The 23417-nt window shown below is 42.3% G+C and overlaps 1 protein-coding gene across 2 annotated transcripts; it reads left to right on the top strand.

Annotated features, from left to right (window-relative positions):
- Positions 1-230: 230 nt before the first annotated feature.
- Positions 231-16873, top strand: acsl3b (acyl-CoA synthetase long chain family member 3b). 2 transcript variants are annotated; one of them, XM_078263706.1, is made up of 16 exons: positions 231-440; positions 1854-1894; positions 4512-4954; positions 8194-8371; positions 8475-8584; positions 8789-8927; positions 9680-9830; positions 10040-10163; positions 10870-10941; positions 11744-11883; positions 12235-12407; positions 12566-12640; positions 12724-12915; positions 13000-13114; positions 13479-13636; positions 14102-16873. In XM_078263706.1, exons 2-16 carry the CDS (start codon positions 1867-1869, stop codon positions 14257-14259), a joined length of 2256 nt encoding a protein of 751 aa, XP_078119832.1. In that variant the 5' UTR covers positions 231-440; positions 1854-1866; the 3' UTR covers positions 14260-16873. The 2 variants fall into 2 exon arrangements, with proteins under 2 accessions (XP_078119832.1, XP_078119834.1); XM_078263708.1 differs by lacking the exon at positions 1854-1894.
- Positions 16874-23417: the final 6544 nt, after the last annotated feature.

Here is a 23417-nt window from a genome sequence, read left to right as displayed (position 1 = left end):
CACACATGCATTAGGAACAGTAGCGGGATATACTACGTGTCTATCGTCCAGACAGTTGGTGTGGCTGTGTGAACCATAGACATCTATATATGTCTATGGTGTGAATCCATAGACAGTGTGAACCATGCTGTGAACGCTAGTAACCTCACTGACGTCCCCTTTCCCCCAAGCACGCGCCACCTCCAGTGCGCCAATCGCTGACAGAGAAATTCCTGACGTCATTCAGTAGCTTCCGGGCTGGCAGCACTGGCCCGGTGATGTTGAGATTTACAATTTGACCAAATTTTATATACGTTTTTTAACAGACTAGCAGGCGTGATTTATAACCAAATACACCCTGTTAATAGATTAAATAAATATAATGTCAGAGCTTTGGTTACAAGGATAAAGAGACTTAATCCAACCCCCCAGCGACTCAGGCGTAGCGGTTGAGAAAAGAGGTGAGAATGTGTTGCTGTGTGAACGCTTTGCAGATGTTGATGAGATGGGCTGATTGTTAGCGACCGGTTTGCTCAACAGCGCGGCACATCGCATTTAATGTGCGATACATTTGTGTACAATACGAGGCGTGTGCCTCCTTTATATTAGTTACCGAATTTTGATAAATAGACAGATTTTACTACATTAGCAGCAGCGAGCCAACAACAGGTCACGTTACAGTGGTTAGCTGAAGCGCTAAATGCTAGCTACCCCGCTTTGCTAGCTACTAGCGCGTCTTTGAGCTGTCCTCTAGCTGCTAATCTTGATGCTGTTAGCCTATAACGTTAGCTTCAGAGATGGTCACAGCGCAGTGAAAATGTTCTGTTGTTAGCTGATTTAAAATGAAAACTATCTCCTTGCCCGGTTAGGCATTGATAGCGTCACACACACAGACACTGAGATCTAGGTGTGTGTGTGTGTGTGTGTGTGTGTGCGTGTGTGAGACACAATGTGTTATCATAACAACATGTTATCTTGATAGCAAATATCTAAGATGGAAACACAAAACATTGAACAAACACTGTCGATACCACACCGTATCTAGTGCTTCACATAGGAACACAGATACAATATGATAACCGTTAAAAAAAAGTCCAAAGTTAAAGAAGAATACACATTATATGGTAGATTAAAAGGCGACGCATTATCTGATACAACAATGTAACGTTAGCCCAAAAGATAAGATGGAGAAACTGCGTGATGATCACCAGATTAGAGAGAGGGTAAGGTTTGTAATGTGGCATCATCCTGTTGTCCTGAGATGCCCACTGACTCAGATAATGGCACTGTGGATAAAACAGATTTAGTATAAAAATGATAGTTAGATAAAAGTAATTTTAGGTTGATGGGCTGAAGAATGTACTACTGGAATACTGCCATACATAAACACTAATCTGTGCTGTTATCTCTAGTTTTAAGTATGGTGGTGGGAAGCTCAGTCTTCTCCATTGTTGAACACTGAGTGCTTTACATACCAAACCTTAATTTATCCTTTATGCATCATATGTTTATGTGTGTATGTTTAATACTGTTGTAAGACAATATGCATGTGTGCTTACAGTCAGCTTTATGGCAGCATTACAAACCTGGATAGATGGGCTGGCATTACAACTAAGGTGATATTTTCATCATGAAGTCTTGACTGTACGTCATACGTGGTTGGTTATTAAAAACTGTGTTACATGCTAATTGGTTTCTTTCCTTTTTATAATCATACGTCGCCTTGTTGGAATAGTTATCAGGAGCAGTTGTGTCTACTTTATTCAAAGTACATAATGACTGAACCTTTTTTACAACTGTTAAACAGAAACGGAGTAGGCTTTCATCTTGCAGTTCCTGTGACTTCTTTGTGTCTTTGCTCTGCCCAAATGTAGAGTTGGCAGTTGGATGTGGTATGGGAGTTGTTGCAAAACAGGTGAGACATGTTCAACCTTTACCTGAATGGTTTGAGATGGTTTATGCAATGTGTATAGACAGGCAGTTGATAGCAAAGGCAGTTGCTGTTTGCATTCTAATAAAACCCTAAAACATAGGCCTACAGAGACAAATCGAATTGGCTTCCTTTACCTAGCAGCATAACAGTTTCATAATAGCTATGGGCAGATGTACCACTTTTTTTTTTTTTTGTCTGAGAATAGAATTCATGAGGAAGTTTAGAGCACTCGTGTTAACATCCCTGTGCAGTGCACACTAGGAATGGGCCGGTAGGAGATTCTGATGGTATGATAACCTTCAGCAAAAATATCTCGGTTGAACGCTATGACAGAAAATTTTAGTGACTTTTTCAAACATCTGTATACCTTGAAAACCGGTAACCGGCCCATTCCTAGTGCACACACTAACGCTTAAACATGCTGCTTTGAATTCATAATGAACTCTGTACAGTGAGAGGAAATCTATTGTGGCGTAGAAACAGATTGGACCCTGCATGGAATTTTACACTGGCCATAGTCCTTACTGAGCACAAGAGTGTGTTGCAGTGCAGGTGACCAGTTAGCCTAGTTGGACACTAAGGACTAACACTCTTAACTAGAGTTACCTGTCTGCGCACACATCTCTGTTTACCATAGAAGTGTAGCATGTTAGAAGGAAGAATATTTGTCTAAATAACAGGATCCTTAAATGTTCTTGTGCCGCTAAACATGTAGAGATTACATGTGGGTTGTTTCTTGAAGCTTGTTCGTTTGCATTTGGCCAGGAGCAGCCCACCTCATCGGTCAGTGTTAGATTCTTCTCAGTACTGTTATATTAGCTGGCCAGGTTGTGCTAACCTCCCTTGTGACCCCTAGACGGCTCATTCTAAGATGCAGTATGAATCACTGCCGCTAGTTCTAACATGCTCAGGCGCAGTGGCGACAGGTCTGCACTGCAAATTACACTCTGGCCTTAAGGATGCACTAGGAATAGCTGAGCTCCGGGTGACGGTTGGAGTTGATCCAAAGGTTTTTTGTGTTAAAGCCAAACAAATGAGAGCAGTAACAAGTATAAAAACATGCTATAATACTGCATTTGCAAACATTGTTGTACTTCATGGTAGGCCTGCACGATATTGGAAAAAACTTACATTGCGATATTTTTTTCCCCTGCGATATATATTGCGATATGAAAAAAATAAATTTTTACAAGGACATAAATAGCCCTATTTAGAAATACTAAATAATTCTCAACTACTGGGGTGATGCTGTAGGGGAGTGCATCTACAAAGAAAATAAAAATGAAAAAGGAAATTTTCTTATGTGAACCAGTCTTTGTTGAACTTTAATGCTTTACAAAAACCAAAGCAAGTAAGGCTGTGACTACTCTTCTGAAGAGATTTTGGAGAGGGAAATTAGGAAGAAATACACTGGTTGACTGACATGACACCATTGTATGCATATAATACCAATCCAGGCTAAAGTGAATGATATTAATAATGCATGCATGTTGCTTCCTCTAAACTTCACGTTGTGGTCGACTAGCGGGGCCTGCTTTGGTTGTTTGATAAATTGATTAAAATAGATCATGATTGTTGGTTTGCTGTGCATGCAGAGCCTGCATGGCACACTCTTCAACAAACTGTGTGACCAAGAGCACTGACTACTGTAGCTTCACTACCCATGGAAAAGCATGTGCATCACTGTGTCAGCTGCAGCTGCCGCTTACGGTACTTTTCTACACACGGGAGAGCCTCACTTCCCATAACAAACCCCCCCCCCCCCCCGTCGGACTAACGTTACGTCACATGACCACCTGTCTTAAAGGGGAAGGGTCGGCCGGTAACAATCATGGAAAAAGAGAACGGTGAGAGTTTACTTTTTTATCAAGCAGCAAAGAAGTTGTAGTGTCAACATCGCAACGTCCTGCGATGTGACTATCGCGCATGCGCACATCGCGATGTAGACGATGAAACAATATCGTGCAGCCCTACTTCATGGTATGAGTTGCAAACTAAACTAATGGTACAATAAGTCAGAGAAAGTGTATAATTCCTGAAAATTAGAGGAGGCAATGTTTTCTTGGTTTGTAAATACAAGCAACAAATCTTCACAGGAGGCAATTCATTTTTATTCTATTAGTCTACCAACTAATTAACTAATCATTTTAGAATGCACTATTATTGTGGCCGGGTTGGTTCAGTGGGTAGAGCAGGCGCACATGTACTGAGAGGTTTGTCTTGACGCAGAGGTCTAGGGTTCGAATCCGACCTGTGACGATTTCCTGCATGTCTTCCCCCTCTCTCTCCCCTTTCTCACCTAGCTGTCCTATCAAATAAAAAGACTGAAAAGCCCCAAAAAAAATCTTTAAAAAAAAGAATGCACTATTATTTAATCTTGAAAATCATGCTGGGATCCGTGCAACAGGGCCAGCGGATCTGGTGAAATAGTGCTGACTGAGAGCCAACCTAACAATAGGCAGAGATGGTCCTCAGACAAGCTAGGATTTATTTACCAGGGGCCACGTTTTTGCTGCTGCTCGATATTTCCAAATGTGCTGATACTGCTTTTATTCTAGCAGTACTTTCTAAAATGTCATGTTGTGCCTCTCTGTTGCAGGTCTGGTTGCCTTGCTGCACAAAAAGAACCACCACAGTTCATCATTGCTTGTCTGGTGTGATTCATCTCCAGCCCTGACTTCATCCTCAAAGATGAAGTTGAAGGAAGATATGAACCCCCTGCTGCTGCAGGTCTTCCACTCTGTGGTCTGGGTCTACTCTGTCATCACCTTCATACCCTGGTACTTCTTTTCCGGAGCTGGCACCAACTTGGAACGGGCTCGCCGGATCAAGGCACGCTCAGTTAGTGGACACCCAGCAGGGCCTTACCGGGCCATCAACAGCCAAGAGAAGCTGGTGGCATGGCTGCACCCTAGGGTGGACACCCTGGACAAAATGTTTGAATACGCTGCGAGTCGGTTTCCACAGAGAGACTGTCTGGGCACCAGGGAGGTGCTCAATGAGGAGGATGAGCCCCAGCCTAACGGCAAGGTCTTCAAGAAGGTGAGAGACACTGACCTGCTCCTGTTACCCTTGCACACATGCAGTAGATTGTCTATGACCTTCATTATTCTTTAAATTCAGTCTGTTGTAGGGCTCCAGCTATTGATTTTTAGTAATCGAGTATTCTACCGATTTATTCCATCGATTAATCGAGTAATCGGATAAGAAATACTTTTGCTTTATAGTAAACAATTGCTGTTTACTAAAAAAAGGAAATGCAATAAAAAAAAAATTCTAAAAAAGGATACCTGTCTTTTGTATATATACAAAAGACAGGTTTCCTTTTTTAGAAAAAGCAACACACTACCAAGACCCTTAAAAAAAAAAAAAACTAACTACTAACCCGAGGGTAAATGTGACGGTACAAAGCTTACAGCAGGTCCATTCAACTATACTGTTCTGGGGACACATTTTCAGAAGCCTAATACTGAGTGAGGAGAAAGAATAAAGAATGCAGATATCACCGGCATGGTCCAATGACGTCATTCACGTGCATAGTAAGTAGCCATGCTCCAGGGGGGGAGGAGCTGGTTTGTCTCCAGTAGCAGCTAAATTTCCAAAGATTAGTAGCAAACTAATAAACAGTTAGACTACAAACCGACAGCTTTCGTTTTAAATTGTTGTGTAAAACAGCGCGGTGGAAGAGAGCAGCAGACGTTTATGTTACCTTGTGTCGGAGTCGTTCCGTGGAATGGATGAGTACACTGGATGTTTTTGTAGCAGCATGTTTGTAGCTTAAAATGATCCCAAACTTTCCGTCGTTTTCTCTAGCCTGTCTCTTCTCTTAGACCCTCACTATTTTCGCTGTCTTCCTTAATTTGTAATCTGCGCTGTCAAGGCCGTTTTACAGTCGCAGCATCCGAGCGTGCGCCAGTGTGACGCCAAAATGACGTAGATCTTGCTGCCAGGATTTTGAGTGCGCGTCCACTCCATTTTTTTTTTGCGGCGCGCAACAAAGCAGAAACAGGAAGCCTGAACGAGCTCGAGGGTAACCAGATGCCAGGACTCTCAGAGTGACTGCAAGTCTCTCTTGTAAACTTACTGGGTTAAGATGAGTTCTTTTACCGTGAATGAAAGGATTAATCCGACGAAGTAGGTCATCGAATCAAATCAAAGCATTGACGGCAATGCTGCTGCCAGTTCTGCCGTTGTTTACCTTTTTTTTTTATATTATTTTCTTCTTCTTCTAGTCCGTAGAAATAGCAAAGTCAGTAGCCTTTCCTCATTAGCGCCGCCTCTGTTCAGGAGAGGACTGCAACTAGTGTCGCGACCACCACGCGCGAGTATAAACTGTTAAGGCGCTCCCATGACGTCACACTGGCGCTTGACAGGTCGGCTGTGGCTAGTACACTGTACGTTTCAGTCTTGTGTCCACAGAAGCGTCAGCCTGTTGTGCGCTAGTAATAATCCTCCGTGCGGAAACACAGTGAGCCGTACAACGTTAGTTACATTGATTAAACAAAGCTTTGAGGCAAAGAATTTTGCATCGAGGATTTTTTGTTATTATTCGAGTTACACAAGGAATCGTTTCAACCCTAGTCTGTTGGATATACTGCAAGTAGGGCTGCCCCCTCTTAGTGGATATGTTGACAAATCCGTCGTTTTGATCTTAGTCCACTAAGATTTCTTTAGTCGATTACTTATTTTTCATACATTTTTCATGCTGAATGATAGACTGGGGAAACCCAGCCCGATCTGCCGGTGATTTGATTGCGCGCTATTGGCGGGTTTAACACGATGACGATAGAGACGGTAAGCAGCTTTTTGTTTACATTCAACATAGCGGCCACCAAAAGCGCAGCAACCTGTTGATGCCGCTGTCGCTGCTGTTTCAATAGATTTCAAAGGCAAGTTTTCTCTGAAAACGGAACCGAAACTTGCCCTGGAACAATTCCTACAAAAGAAGGATGTGTTTGCCTTACTACCGACCAGCTTTGGTAAAAGCCTAATTTACCAGCTAGCCCCGCTGGTGGCCAAAAGAATGGAGCAAAGTACGTCACCCGGATAGTTGGTCTGATTGGTTGAAGGACTGTCCAATTGCGTACAGAATCATTTGAACTATGCCCGTTGATCACGCCTCTTGTGCAGTAGAAAATACAGAGCAGACTCCCCAGACTAATGTTCAATCTTAAAAGATTGAGCTTGGTCTGGTGATAGCCAGACTAGCTGAATGACTTATTTCCAAGAAACCTATGAGCACATCTTTGGCACACAATATCTAAAGTGGGGCTTTTGCATGATTCTTTGTGGAGAAACTTAGTTTTACAAAGCTGTCAAATAGGTCAACTAATGGATTACTTGATAACATCGTGTGAGTGTTAGTCGACTAAGAATTTGTTAAATCTAGGACAGCCCTTTAGTCAAGTTAGTGGGTGGTACTCTTGAATGATATCACCTCACTGAAATTAACCTGTAGGATTACACGCACTCTTCTGACCGGCATCACTGCTGCCAAGAAGATGCTAGCTTTACGTTGGAAACCCCCACACACAGTCACAAAAGCCCAATGGATTAACAGTTTAATGGAGACCCATGGGGTGGTGGGGGGGGGAGGGAGGGATCGCCACAGGGTTTATTTTTTTGTTTTGGTATCGTCTTGTTGTCCAACTGTATTTCTGGTTGGTGTTTTTCTGTCTGGTAAAAAGGAAAAATAATAATAAAAAGTGGACCACCAAAAAAAAAAAAAAAAAGTTAGTGGGTGGTATCACTCATCACTTGTAAGTTGAGAACTGTAAGCATTAGGTGAATCTGTGGGATTATAGAAGGCTCGGCTTGTGAGAGACTGACAGCTCCGCCTGAATGTGGGTGGAGGAGCAGCAGTGTTACTGGTGCTTCCTCTCGCAGCTGAGAGCCTCCTCAGTAACACCTGCATGGCTGCAAAAGCCCTGTAGATGGCGCTGACTGACTGCATATGAAGGATGCTGTTGTACTGGTAACAACATCAGACCTCTTTTAGATTCAACAGTGTCAGTATTGCACATGATCTTTTTTATATTGTGATGCAGATATACGGTGCTCACATTTCATCAACGTGGATACCATGGCTGTAAGGTCCCTTAAATTATGTGAGCATTCTCTTCATATTTGTCATATTGACTAAAACTGCTCCTGAAAAGATGCTCTGAAGCTGCCCAGGCCTGTAGAATATATGTGCTTTATACATCGTTTTTTTTATGTTTGGTGTAGTATGTGGAAATAATCCTGAATATTGCATACAACCTTTTGCATGTTGTGTGTAGGTAATTCTAGGGAACTATAACTGGCTGTCGTACGAGGAAACCTACAAGGCAGCAAGGTGTTTTGGCAGCGGTCTGGCAGCGCTCGGCCAGAGACCTCAGTGTAATATCGCCATCTTCTGTGAGACCAGAGCAGAGTGGATCGTGGCAGCACAAGCCTGCTTTATGTACAATTTCCCACGTGAGTGACAAATATGACAAATATATGTGTATTCAGACAATCGTGGGCCCACTGTAAAGCACTTGAGATGACTGACCAACTTCACTGGTTTTGAATTTGACAGTTGTGACCCTGTACGTCACTCTCGGACCCACGGCCATCGCCCACGGCCTGAACGAGACCGGGATCACGCACATCATCACAAGCAAAGACCTGCTTCAGAGCCGCCTCAAGGTACCTGCTTTGCTGTCGTCATCTGTCTCCATGATGTTAGCTGTTTTAAACAAGGCTGTGCACTTTAAATTCACTAATAGGAATACTAAATTACAGTTTGTGCATTAGGGCTTGATAAGAAGCTCAGTTTTATTTGCATAATTACTTCTTCCTCTCACTCGCTCTTCTCCCTCCCTCCCTCTTACATCCAACTCCATGTCCCAGGCTATACTCTGTGATGTGCCGAGGCTGCAGTACATCATCGTAGTAGACACTAAACCCACTAGCTGGCCAGACATCCCCAGAGGCATCGTGGTCTACAACATGGACGCTGTGAAGGAGATGGGATCCAAGCCTGACAATTGTGAGTATTTGTGCATTGTGATTAAAAAGGGTTTTTCTAATTTTGTTGGGGCAATGGAAGTACACTGATGGAGGCTTAATACAAAGCCAACACCCTGATGTGTAATTGGAGTGATGTGCTGTGCATGACAGAGTCAGCAAGAGGTCAATCACCACTTGCCAAATACACGGTGCCACAATGACTTTGGTCGACTTTTTAGAAAATATTAGGGGGAACAGAAATTGTTTGTACTGCAACAATCACTCGAGTCATTTTTATAATTTTCCTCTCACAATATTTGACCAAGAAAACACTAACGATTGTATAAAAGATTAGATATAATTGCAAATAGAACACACAATATGCATGGGAAATATTTTCTGAATGAATTTTAGCCAAGTTTCCTTCACAATCACATAGAAAACAATATTTACATAATTATTTCTATAATTAAACAAACATGTATGAGTTGAGATTAATTGAAAGGGGGTCTCTTGATTATAGGATTGGCAGAGTAAGTATAAGGATTTGCTGCTTTTATCTTTTTTACATTATTGGACGGACGCCCGCCCCGTGCGTCAGCTCGTCCAGATGCCCTACACGTTGTTTTTTACGTTCATGTGCTTATGCGGTGCGCACAAAAACGCTTAGGTGATTAGACGCTTAAGCTGTATAATGGCATGGAAAACTGCTGAACTACTAATGTTTATGTTGGTGTGTGTGTGAGCCATTTCCTCTCTAAGCATCACGCCTCTGCTCTTCTGTCTCTGCAGTAGCAGTAGACCGCAGACAGCCAGAGCCCTCGGACATCGCGGTCATCATGTACACCAGCGGCTCCACTGGCATCCCCAAGGGTGTCATGATCTCCCATGGCAACATCATTGCTGGTATCACTGGCATGGCTGAGCGAATCCCTAACCTCAAGTATGCCAAATATCAGATTCACTTCCTCCATTTCTTCGTGTTCTGCAACTCTCCAAATCAACAAAATATTCTCAGTCTCTTCCTCCTCTCTGTACCGCTTCTGAAACACTAATCACATCTTTCCTCATACACTCAATTACCACCACCTCACTATGTTCTCTGCTGTGTCTATTGTGGAAATTAACCTGCTGATATTTCTGTGCTGGCAGTGAAACAGACACCTATATTGGCTACCTGCCGTTGGCCCACGTTTTAGAGCTCAGCGCTGAAATGGTGTGCATCTCTCACGGCTGTCGCATCGGCTACTCCTCCCCTCAGACGCTAGCCGACCAGGTCAGTGTGTAGAAACACACACACACACACACACCTTGTGGCCAGCAGGTTTTTGTTGCAGTTAGGGCTGGGCAATTAATCGAACTTTGATCATGATTTAGATTTTGGCTCCTAACGATCGCAAAAACAATGTAATCGAGAAAACCAACTGTTTTGCACATTACGTTTTGCGAGTAAACTCTTATTTTGTCTTGTGTTCGGGAAAAGTAGTCAGGGAAATTTCACAGTTTCAAAAAGTGTTTTCACTGTTGATTTGTTTAACTGTTTCACAGTAAAAATGCAACATCTTTCCAAAAGTCGCTGAGTAATTGTGTTAAATAATAGTGATTTCAATATTAACCAAAATAATTGTGATTAAGATTTTTTTTTTTTCATAATCGAGCAGCCCTGTTGCAGTCAGTGTTGTATTTCACATATATTACTAAAACGTAGGTCCTCTGTATCTCTAGCAAGATGAGATGAAAATATGAGATAAAAAATGAGATGGAAATATGTTGTAGCTCCCTTATTAACAAAACATCTCTGGATCCTAGCAGAATGCTTAGCTTTTGATAATGTCCTCTGTCTAACCTAACTCCTATCTGGTGTTACTCTGGCTCCACATTAAATTCAGAATCCATTTAATATGCCTATGGTCACTTTTAAAGCTCTGTGTGGTCAGTAGGTCTCTGAGAGTTGACAAGATTGTTTTCCTTCATTTTCACAGTCCACAAAGATAAAGAAGGGCAGTAAAGGGGATACCAGTGTGCTGAAACCTACTCTCATGGCTGCTGTACCAGTAAGTCTTTTTGTCACTACACCAACATGGCATCATGACTTTGCGTAAACATACACGCCACTTTCCTAAAGCCAAATGGCGTGTTATCTGTATGCATTTTGAGCTATCCACGTGTATGTCTACACTGTATACAGCGGATGTAAACATACACACCACATGGCGTCGCCCCGTGTCGTGTTATCGCGAGAACGTGCTGTGCTATCGCGAGAACGTTGCACGCGGTTTAAAAAGCAAAAAAAAATGTTGGGTTTAGGGAAAGGCTTTAGTAACACTAAAAAAATGACAGAAACACGACGGAGACCAACGTCACACGCTTAGGAAAACAATAAACGGTTGGGTTTAGGAAAAGAATATTGGGGAAGGCTTTATTAAAAAAAAATAAACAGTTAAATGCAACACGCAGGACGCGATCCCGGCCCTCCTGGGTGAAAGTCCTGTGTTTTACCCATCTGCCACCCCAACCAACCACCATCCTTTCATACTACTCGCTACGGCGATAATTCACATGTAATGTAGGTCAATGGAGGCCAAACGGAGTTGATAAACACGCTAAACAACGATTACGCGTCTTCATAACGCACAAAAATGGCAGACGAATTGGTGTGTCATACATACGCCACTTAGTGAGATCAGTCTGCACTACACAAACTCATAAATCCAATTTCATTAGTAATATAGCCTGTAACTTAACATTATTTATCAGACCTTCAAATAAAGTCAATAACAAAGAACAGCCACAGAGTATAGACTGAAAATGTCAAAAGTGTTGTTAACTGAGAGTTCTCCCGTCTGACGCGTGTAGGAGATCATGGACCGAATCTACAAGAATGTGATGACCAAAGTGGATAAAATGAGCAAACTCCAAAAGACGCTGTTTGTGCTGGCTTACAACTACAAGATGGAGCAGATCTCCAAAGGCTACAGCACGCCTCTCTGTGACAGGTAAAACACCTTTTATATTCCCGTGTACATGAGCTGAGACATTTGCTTCTCCTGTGATACATGAGCAAACTTTAACCTCTATCATAGCCTTGTGTGAATTCTTGTTAACACTGAGCCTCTACAAAAGGTGTGAATCATTGCATATTATTGATTATGATAGTGTTTGCACAGGGCATTCTTCGGTGGATGCTATGTAGATGTATTAACTTTGTAAAAGCTTGAATGGCTTTTTCATTCAGTTTTATTTCCCGGTTTTAGCATACTTTAAAAAAAAATAGTTTTTTGTAGGAGTCACTCATCATCTCCATACTGTGCGTTTTTGTTTTCATTCTGCCCCCCCCACTCCCACAGGCTGGTGTTCAAACGAGTGCGTGCGCTCTTGGGAGGGAACATACGGGTGCTGCTGTCTGGCGGAGCTCCACTCTCCGCTGCCACACAGCGCTTCATGAACATCTGCCTGTGCTGCCCTGTGGGGCAGGGCTACGGCCTGACGGAGACCTGTGGAGCTGGCACCATCAGTGAGAGTAAGAGAGGGGATTTCATGTTGAAACAGCTGTTGTTTTTGCCACCCTTTGGGAAATTGTGAGACGAGCAAATGAAAAATATAAAATAACTTGATTTGTAATTTTTACCTACATTTACCAGCAGTCTTTTTTGGTGTTTTTTTTGTTTGTTTTTTCAGTGTGGGACTACAGCACAGGACGCGTTGGCGCTCCATTGGTTTGTTCAGAGATCACGCTGAAAGACTGGGAGGAGGGTGAGTCAAATGGCAACAGCCCACCTTTTATTGAAGCCAACAAACGCATTGATACTCTAATAATCAGGTTTGTGCTCCTCCAGGTTGTTACTACAGCACAGACAACCCCAACCCACGGGGGGAGATTTTGATTGGCGGCCCCAATGTAACGATGGGTTACTACAAAAATGAAGCCAAGAACCGCGAGGACTTTTTTGTGGATGAGCACGGCCAGAGATGGTTCTGTACAGGAGACATCGGAGAGGTCCACACTGACGGATGCCTTAAGATCATCGGTAAGAGATCCACAAACTAGTGCACGTGTGTGCAGTACAAGTGTTACATCTATTCAGATCGTGACGTGTGTTCTCCTCCAACAGACCGTAAAAAGGACCTGGTGAAATTGCAGGCAGGCGAGTACGTCTCTCTAGGGAAAGTGGAGGCTGTTTTGAAGAACTGCCCACTCGTAGACAACATCTGTGCCTATGCTAACAGGTAAAATCGTGCACACCTCTCAATCTGTTTCTTCCAGACTTTTTTTGTTAAGATTATTTTTTGGGGCTTTTTGGCCTTTATTGATAGGACAGATTAAGATGGGAAAGGGGAAAGGGGGTAGAGAGACTGGGAACGACATGCAGCAAAGGGTCGACTCGAACCTGGGCCTCTGCGGTATAGGACTGAGCCTTACAACATGGCTCAGGGCGCCACTCAAGTCCCTTTTTTAAAATGCAGGCTCACCAAGCACAGCAACATTTCAGCCAGTGTCTTGCCTAATTTTCCTGCCTCTATTTCTTTCTTTTTCTCTCTCCCTTATGGTGAAACATCTAAACGTGTGGACTCTTTTGTACTCATTTTTCAGTGACCAGTCGTATGTGATCAGCTTTGTGGTGCCTAACCACAAGCATCTAACGGCGCTGGCGGAGCAGTTGCATGTGAGGGGCACATGGGAGGAAATGTGCAACAACTCGCAGGTTGAGAAAGAGGCCCTCCGCATCATTACTGAGGCTGCTCTCTCAGGTAGGAAAAAAAAAGAAGCCTTTTTATCATTTTAGGCTTCTATTCATTCTGCATATGCACACAAAATGTCCGATAAAAGCCTTCTCAACAAAACCAAAGTGGTGGTACTCTCTGTCTGGAGCTGTAACAACTCCAAATTTGACTGGACAATTAATTGCCTCAGAAATAACTGCGATTAACAATATAATTGTCTTTCAGTCAAATAAAAAAAAAAAAAAATAGTATTTTTTTCTGAAATCAACATAAAATTGACAATTACCATCAACAGTTATACACGTAGCAAGTAATTGCAGTTAAACAAAGTTGCGATTAGACAACTGTGTAATCATTCTTACAGGGCTCTCTCTGTCATAACTTGACAGTTCAGATTGGGTGCGATAGTGTCCGCCTTGTGCCAGACTTGCACCAGTATTACACTGGATTTGTCGCAGTCTGAACCGTGATTCTGCTCTCTCCCCCAACCAGCGAAAATGGAGCGATTTGAGATCCCCAAGAAGATCCGTCTGAGCGCTGAGCCCTGGACACCAGAGACTGGGTTGGTCACTGACGCATTCAAACTGAAACGCAAGGAGCTCAAAACGCACTACCAGGAAGACATTGAGAGAATGTATGGAGGAAAATAACAGATCCAAACACACTCCAAACAACACATATATACTTGCACACATACACACGGAGCTCAGAAGCCACTACCGGGAACACTTGGGAGAGGAGTTCTACTTTAGATAAAAGGTAAAAACAAACAAACACACACACACACACACACACACACCCCCCATCTCATGCAACCTCCTCCTCAGCTTCCCTGCGACCAGCTTCGATCAAAACAAGGGGAACAAACTCTTGAATCCAGCTTAATGCTCTCTGTCAAGACCCTGGCCCTTTGATGGATTTAGCCCTTTGAGTTGCTATGACAACCGAGGCAGCACACGAAGTCGGACGCCCGCATGACTCGAAGTGAATCAAAATGTCAGGCTATACGTATATCTGGATCAATGTCAACGTGCCGTCTCTGTTGCTTCCCTTTCTCTCGCTCTCTGGAGCCTTCCACCAGTTCAGCATAGTCGTGGGCTTGTAGTGCAGATAACCTGGCAGGGAAATTTGGGTAGCATGAGCCTGATAGAGGGATCCCTCCTGGGCTTTCAGTAACATTCAGGTTGGAATCTATGCAGGGATCTCTATTGTCTTTGACTGATATTTTCTCTTTTTTCATGTGTCGCGATGTTTCCTTCATGTTTGGTTTGCTTTGAACCCACCCATTTGATGAGTATTTTGTGTGCGTACGTAATCGGTGTTGCAAAGCCATGAGAGATTGAGCATTAAGATGTTTTTACTTTTACCTACAGTTATTTCATTTCTTTATCCTGTTTCTTTTTTTTTATTGCCAATTTGTTTACGCTAATTGTACTTTAACAAGCTTTGTTTACAAGGTTTTTTTTTTTTTTTTGTATTTCCCTACCCTTTTTCTGCCTGTGTCCCTTAGTTTGTTCATATGAGTGTGTTTACTGACTTGACTAGTAGAAGCGATCTAGTCTTCAGTCCCTTCTGCTTTGCAGCAGAGTCATGCCTTTACAGCAGGGTCAGACATCAATTGTAAAAGCTGGCCATTGGGACTTCCCCCCCCTATCCCTACTCTTTGCCCACAGCTTCATTGTTTTCATATCTTAGCAGCCCCTGGATGCCTCCCAACCTGTGTCTTATTGGTTGTTTTGTTGGTTCATTGACATGCTGTAGCCCAGCCACATCTGCCACGTATTCCTCAAGTCATGACCAATGCACAGTATGGATGTCTCCAAGGGAACTTAGCCCATTGTTAAAAAAAAAAAAAAAAATAGTTACATTAGTTAGCCTTTGATTGGTTGCTCTCCCAGTTACATGTTGGTGCAACTGTACATGTTATCCTTTTTTGCCATAGGTCTAGTTACTGTTTTTTTTTTTTCCTTTTTTTTTTTTTTAACTTATGAATATGAAATACAAAATGAATGTGCAATATGTATACACACATTTTAAACTAAAGTATGTAGGGAAAAAAAAAAAAAACGCACATACAGCAGCCCCTCCATAGTGTTTGAATGTGTAGGCCTGTTACTCATATTGGAAAACCTGTAGGAACACAAGCATAGGAATAAAGAAGAGGATGGTAGAGAGACACTGACAGGGAAGTCTTGATGTTTTGAACGTACTGTGCTTTTAAATAAGACTGTAAAGTGAAAATTGAATATTTAGCATTGTAGAAATTGCATGATAGAAAGCGTGCAACTGCACCAAAGCACGAAGTGAGAGGATTGCGCTCCAGTCGAACAACTGAAGAAACTCCTTATGATACACTCCTAATTTAATTGAGAGTATACAGCATAAACTCGCCGACCTCATAGAGTGCAGGTAACATTTCTGTATCTTCAAATTGGTTTATGTGTATGACACTATATGTGCAATGTATAAAAAAGGGTCTTTGATTCTGTCAACTGCCATTTGTTTAAACCAATGTATAACATACATTAATTACTTTAGGTTTTCAGTTTTGTGAGATATTCTCTGAATGGCATCTGTATGAGTGACACCCTTGCTTCAGTCTATTTCTTCCCACAGCTGCCCTAAAATTTTGCTTTGCTTGTACTGAAATCATTTAGCATTAATAAAAAAAAGGCATAGTCAGGTACTCTTACGTCTTCTCTTATCAGATGTCCACTAGCTCAACACAGAAGGGTTATTTTAGTACCTGAAAGTATTTGACAGTACTATCATGAGGTGGGAAGCCGTTCCTTCCGGTTTTCTTTTTATACCAGTTCTCTTTGCTGCTTTTCCTCTGCCTAGCTAGAGGCAGCTAGTTGCCTTCTGACACACATTAGCTGTCTTCAGGGGTCTTAAGAATGTGAACGAGCCCCACATTTTGTTGATAGCACAGAATGCCGTGTCCTGCTCCATCAGTTTGAACTAACAAGACAAAAGACAGTGGGGTGGTGCAAACTGTTGTTTTCACTTGCATTGTAAAAAGGTTGAGAGAGGAGGGGATCAATGATTCAAATTCATTACAACAGTAAGGCAAAAGTATTGTACAGGTGTAAATTCTCCTGTTATATATTTAATAATCTTTGTTACTGACCAGTTTTTGGGGTCTCCTTGATTTGTGTGGTTAAGTGGCCCTGCGAACCAAGCTATTGCAAGTGTCTCCTTCCTTATTTATTTGTGATTTGGCCTTGAAAATGATGTAATGAAATAAAGGTTGTGTTGTAATTACTGCTTGTGTGTGTGTGTATCTGCGTGTTTAACACCTGGACGCAATCTGGGAGGCACGCGGTGTGATAACGATCAACAGCTTGATTAGAATCATCCTGAAACCAGAGTTTCTATGGCAACGAAGGCCAGTGTGTCTTTGAATGTGTGTGTTTGAGTGAATGTGGTTCAATCAGAGCTAGTAAACAAAGGATCCCCCTTTCAGGCTTCAGACGTGTAAATCACTTGATTTATTAAAATAAGAAGCTCGGCTCCCTGCACCACGTACACCTTCTGTCCTGCCGCCAAATGCGTCTGAATAAGTCCGAGTCCAGCATTTAAGCATTGTCTGCTTTTCTTAGGATAATCGATTAATCATGGATATATTAGGCCCTGATCTTACACCAGTGTTTTGATATCAGCAATAGGGCAACTAACAATTATTCTCATCGAACCTTCTGCCAATTATTTATTTTCTCAATCATTTTGTCTATAAAATGTCAAAAGCTGACATATTTCAATTGCTTGTTTTTGTCAGTTAACTAGCGTAGAAGACTACGAAAACCAGCAAGTATTTTGAAAAGTATCTTGAGAAACTTTTCAAAAATGTCAAAATTCGAAATTGAACAGAACATTTTCTGTCAATCAGCTAGTTGATTAATGGACTAATTGTCTCAGCTGTAAGCAGCAATTGTTCTTTGATTCATTCGACTTGTGTCATAATTTTCTCCACAGCTTTAAGGTTTGAGGCAATAAAGGTTTTGATGAAATAATGGGTACAAATTCATTTGAATACGTTGTATACACGTTCTACAAGTTACATCGTGCATATATAAAGCTTACAATGCCAAATAAATGTAAATACATATTGCAATGTATTTTAAGCTATAATAGGCCTACATATTACAATTAAATCAACGTTTAGTACTGAACCTTTAAAAGGTGCAATAGGTAAGACTTATAAAACTAACTTTCTGTCATTTTTGCTGAAACTGACCCTATGTGTCTAACTGCGTGTCAATCACTGCTCATGCACACGCATTCATTCTCCCTTGTGGGGGCAGGGGCGTAGGATACCGTTTTGGGCTTTGGCAGAAAAGGGGGAGGGACTGAGAAGTTGTTTATGTTCAAATTATTGGCTAAGTCCTGGATATTTGCAATCCTACCTACGGCACCTTTAATGTATTGGAATCAGTGGCGGGCCATGTATTTTACACCTGGGCTTTCACTATCCTACAGCAATTAAACCACCATTGGATAACCTCACCATGACACTAGGACATCATCGTGTGGAATAAAGTGATTTAACACAAGGCTCAACACCTAGAGAGTTTAAATACACTATTGCAGAAACATCAATACACCATGACTAAAGCCATCACTTTCACGCAATATGACATGATCCTGCATCACATAGTCAAAATTAATGTTACCAAAGAAAAAAAAAAAAAAACCCACAACAACCGGTAACATTTACTCATATGACAACCACAAAGCAATCAAAAACACAAATAACAGAATCAGCGATCAACAGGCCTTCCCACAAATTCCAGCCAAAAATGCTGGGGCTCAACAATACACATGCCACCATGCACACACAAGGGCACAGCGGCCACACACTGCTCAAATCTTTAACACCAGCAGCAACTATTGAAATCAAGCAGTAATAGCTAGTAAAATCAGTTTTACTAAAATGCAGAAACATCCATTAAACTGACCAAAAGCTGCCTATCATTTGAAGAAAAAGTGCGTCCACCTGTCTTTCGTTAACTTTACATCTAAAACTAGAAACGAATTTGAACTAACGTTAGCCTACTGCTACAGTTATGTGATACTAGCTAGTTTTGCTTCTCGGCCACCATATGTTAACTGGTCCGAAAAATGCATAGACAGTATATAAGGATGGACCAACAGATCCCGTTGCTCTGGACGGAGACCAGTGAAGGCCATTAGAAGCACCAAAGAATTTCTAATAAAGGGAAGAAGTTCCACTCTCTCGTTACTTCCGGCTTCTGAACTGGTTGCAGTTCCACCAGAGTTCCATATAGGGGGCGCTCACAGGCCAGTGCAGAATGAATGGGACTCTATGGAGCTATACCCCTCAAAATCCACTTTTCTCAGGATATCATTTTTTGTCTAGTAATTTGAATGTTGCATTCGAAAGGGGAGGCTAAGAAAATACACACTGCTGGGTGTTAGATTTTTTTAAAGTGCCTTTTTTGTTCTAAAAAGAATTTTAAAATGTCAATGACGTCATACACATAGACGGCCAGAGATACTGCTTTACGGCAAGCTCTGAGTCGCTTCCTTTGTTCTCTCGAAGCATCGACAACACAGCTGACAGGTTAGCCTCTCCCTGTTAATACACATGCTAGAAAGAGGTTTGCTAATGTTTTAAAGACCACGCCGAAATATTCACTCTGACATTCTGGTTCTGCTTTGGATGCCGTCAAGCGGGATCTCCGATCGTAATCAGTCCTTCACTGACCAATCAGCATTCATTAGCAGAATGCTAGCGTGTTATGGGCAACAACGACTCAACCTGTAACAAATCGAAAGGACATAAGTACTTGTTCATTCAACTTTTGACCTATAATCTATGTTGAACTTGCAAAAACTACACTCAAATCTGTGCCGTGAGCAACGTGTCTGAAAGTTGTAAGTCTTCTGGTAGCTGTGCCAAGAGAAATCTCACAAATAGAGTCTTTAAACTCTTCAGATGTAAAGTTATTCGCTGTCAAAGTGACGCCAAAATGAATGGCAGTCAATGGAATGCTAACAGGAGGTGATGGCTTGGTAGCATCAAAATGGCGCCATAGGAGGTTCGCGGTCCGAGGAGAAGCTTACCCTCTTGGAAAAATGGACGTATTGGACCTTTTTCACAGCAGACATTTTGACTTGTCATAGTAGAAAAAGCACAGCTGAAATTGATAACCTTAACGATGGCTCAATAGACCTTTTTCACGGCAGACATGTTGACATGTCATAGGTCACAGGTGTATTCAAAACCATTAATGATGGCTGCATTCCACTTAGGAGAGACCCTGGTATTGTGCATGCCTCACTGAAACAGCTTACTGGGACACTTGATGGAATTGAGCCATCGTTAAGGTTATCAATTTAAGCTGTGCTTTTCCTACTATGACAAGTCAAAATGTCTGCTGTGAAAAAGATCCATTCCATCAAGTGTCCCAATAAGCTATTTCAGTGAGTCAACATGCACAATAGAGCTCAACAGTGACCGCCCACTTTTTTTCAGCTCTGTCTCCGGAAGTGTTTTTCCCCATTCAATTGTTTCATTGACGTTTCAAAAATTGCTTATATAGAGAAATTTAAGTCTGGAACCCAGCCAACCAGCTACGAGAGGAATAGTGAGCATAACACATTTAATTCGGCGCAAAAAAACATTTAGAAAATGGCAAAAAAAAGGCAAAGGTACAAGACTGTGTACAGAAACTATCATAGACTTCAATGGTAGAAGCTCGCTCTAGCCGTTCACGGTTTCGCGGGTACGGTAAACGGTTCTATGGTAACAGCGAGTTTGACCAATCAGAGACGATGCTGTTCCGCTTAGGATTGTGGGTAGGATTGCGGATAAAACATGTTTTTCTTAAAACAAGGTTGATTTCATACGGACTTCTAACTTCTACAGGAGCAGGAACCTTCGTTTCACAACCACATAGCCTGGGGTCAGTCTACCTCGGATGGTTTAGACATTACGACGTCATTATGATATTCTAAATCCTTATGGAGAAAATCAATGGGATTTTTACTTACGGAGTCGGCTCGGGGCGGGACTGTTGAGGTCTATACCAGGGCCTCTCCTAAGTGGAATGCAACCATCATTAATGATTTTGAATAAACCTGTGTTTTTCCTACTATGACATGTCAACATGTCTGCCTTGAAAAAGGTCTATAGGTGGCTGAACATGGGTACTTAAAGTCCTGCATGATTTTCTGTCTGCGCTGCTTTTGCATTTCATTACAAATAAAACAGCTATAAGACCACAGAGAGATGAGTGATTCTTCTCACCCCTCCTCTCCTCTCGATTCCCTCCATCCAACCCTATGGGACCGGAGAGTGCGTCAGAGGCATTAAGCTTCCTTCATTAGCCCACTGATTCTGACGCAGACACATACACACAGTGTACCTCTATACCACAAGACAACAACAACAGCACCAAGCAGCCAGAAACTGAGGGACATCTTCCATTTTGTATTAATGTAGTGTGTGTGTGTGTGTGTGTGTGTGTGTGTGTGTGTGTGTGTGTGTGTGTGTGTGTGTGTGTGTGTGTGTGTGTGTGTGATGGTCTTGTCATTGCTCTCTGACACTTTACCCTACCTTTTTCTGTCTCCTACCATCTCCTATTTCTCCCTTGTCTCTCTCTCGAGCCTTGCTCGCTCCCTCTTCCTGTCTACTTATGACTCAGAAGTGCGCAAAAACTTTTATCTGTTCATCTGTTTGTGCTTTGTGCTCACACACTAGTGTGAGCCAATAAGCCATATTTGGAGTTTACCCAAGGATGAGCGGAGCTGAATCGGAGCTGCCTTATTACTCTGGAGAGGTGGGTGGTAGCTGGAGAAAACTGAGAATAATTACATCGGAGGCTGAAAGATGGTGGTACAGCGAGGACTGCGACTGAGATGTGACACTTGACTGTTAAAATGATATGTAAGACACACTAAGGTGCAGTAGGGATATGCTTGATTAGAGATAAGTGTGGGTGAGCTGCCCTCCTTTTTCTGCTGCCCTTCAAAAAAAACTACACGCCACTTTTGTGTGTAAAGTTGCTCCCATAAATGTCTTAATGTATTTTTTTGCATTAACCCCTTTAACCTATTAAACCTCATTGGCATGACCATCATTACAAACTCATATTGTGTGATAAAGCACTGTTCAAACACGCAGCACCTCCATTTAAATGTAAACCCATATTCAAAGGCATCCAAAGATACCAAATATGTTGTGTTGAAATACAGTAAAAGGTAAAACATGAAACTTTTTCTTCTGATGTACTAATGCAGTATTGTATTTCAGCATTTCACTAATTTCCCATTTTAGTGTGATATAACAGCAATTAAGCAACGGAACAGGCAGATACAAAAACAAAAATGTTCAAATGACTCTAAAGCTACTTTCAGCAGGCATTTAAGGAGTGCCACATCGCCTAATTGGAAAGTGAATGTGATGAAGTCTACTTTTTTGGTTGACTGTATTTCCCATATCGTGCGCAATCATGCTGATTTTGTTTTTGGTCAAAGCTGACTTTTGGCTGCGCTTGGTAACACTGGCTGCACCATGCCAGGCACACGCCCCATCTCAGCTCAGCTGGGTCATCATGATGTGAGGGCCAATGTGGAGGTGGGAAAATGTGTGAGGTCTGGCAATGAGCTCTAGCAGAGTGTGTGTGTGTGTGTGTGTGTGTGTGTGTGTGTGTGTGTATGGTTGGAGGGGGGTGGGGTGGAGAGGCAACCAATATGTCTGGGCGATGACTCACCGATGCTGGGTATTTATAGCATCAGAAGGGAGGGTGCTGTGGAGTGGAGGAGCGAGGGGGCAAGCGGTTTGGGAAGCAGCCAGAACAGCATCATCGCAGCGCCGATAGGGAGTGGTGGAGGGAGAGACAGAGACCGCAGAGATGAAGCACCAGAGAAGATAAGGGGGAGAGGCGGAGAAAGGAAAGAGAGGGATGGTAGGAGGGACAAAGCAGAGAAGAAGGTTGGAAAACAGGGAAAGTGGAGGAGGGGAGGGGTGGAAGGGTGGACGAATGAGACTGAACATAATGGAAAGATGAGAGGATGAACTGAACTGAAGAAAAGGATGGAGGAACAAAAATAGAACAGCATTCGCATTAGAAAGAGCATATTTAAAAAGAATCTCACGTTTAAAAAAACAACCTTGCATGGCGTGCCACACTGCAGAGACAACAGAACATGTGGGCGTACATAAGAATTGGACATATTGGGTTTTGGTATGATAATAAATATACAGTATCTCCATCTGCGCTGTTATGTGACCAATATCCTCACACATTTGCAAAAACACACACTTCCCTGCAGCCTCACATTGAGATAATGGCCAGATGGAGTCATGCAGAGGAGGACAGAAGAGGTGGCAGACTAATGAACATAAAAATCCCTCACAGTTGCCTAGGCGCTGTACATATCAAGTAACAAATAAGGCTGTTACACGCGCAGCCAAGTAGGGAGACAAAAAAAAAAAAAATCCAATTAGAGAGGCAAAAAAAAGACTTTTTGGAGTTTCAAAACACATGGATGTAATAATGACCATTTGTATCATTTTTGCTGCAAATATGTGCATTACTGCTGGTCTATTCAGTTTGTTATTCTGCTCTCTTCTTTGACAAGATTCCTTGATGAAAAAACACATCCTGCCTCTGCCTCTGATGACGTCAGCCAGTGCGTCACACTGCATCCCTTACCATAGACACTAACATAATCTGTGCATGTGTGCTCATATACACATGCACACACACACACACACACACACACACACACACACACACACACACACACAAGCACACTGTCGGTTTGTTGAAAAGGGATG

The sequence above is a fragment of the Sander vitreus genome, chromosome 12 (assembly GCF_031162955.1).
Source record: "Sander vitreus isolate 19-12246 chromosome 12, sanVit1, whole genome shotgun sequence".
Taxonomy (NCBI): Eukaryota; Metazoa; Chordata; class Actinopteri; order Perciformes; family Percidae; genus Sander; species Sander vitreus.
The sequence above is the reverse complement of the archived record's forward strand: the minus strand, read 5'-3'. Positions and strand labels throughout refer to the sequence as shown.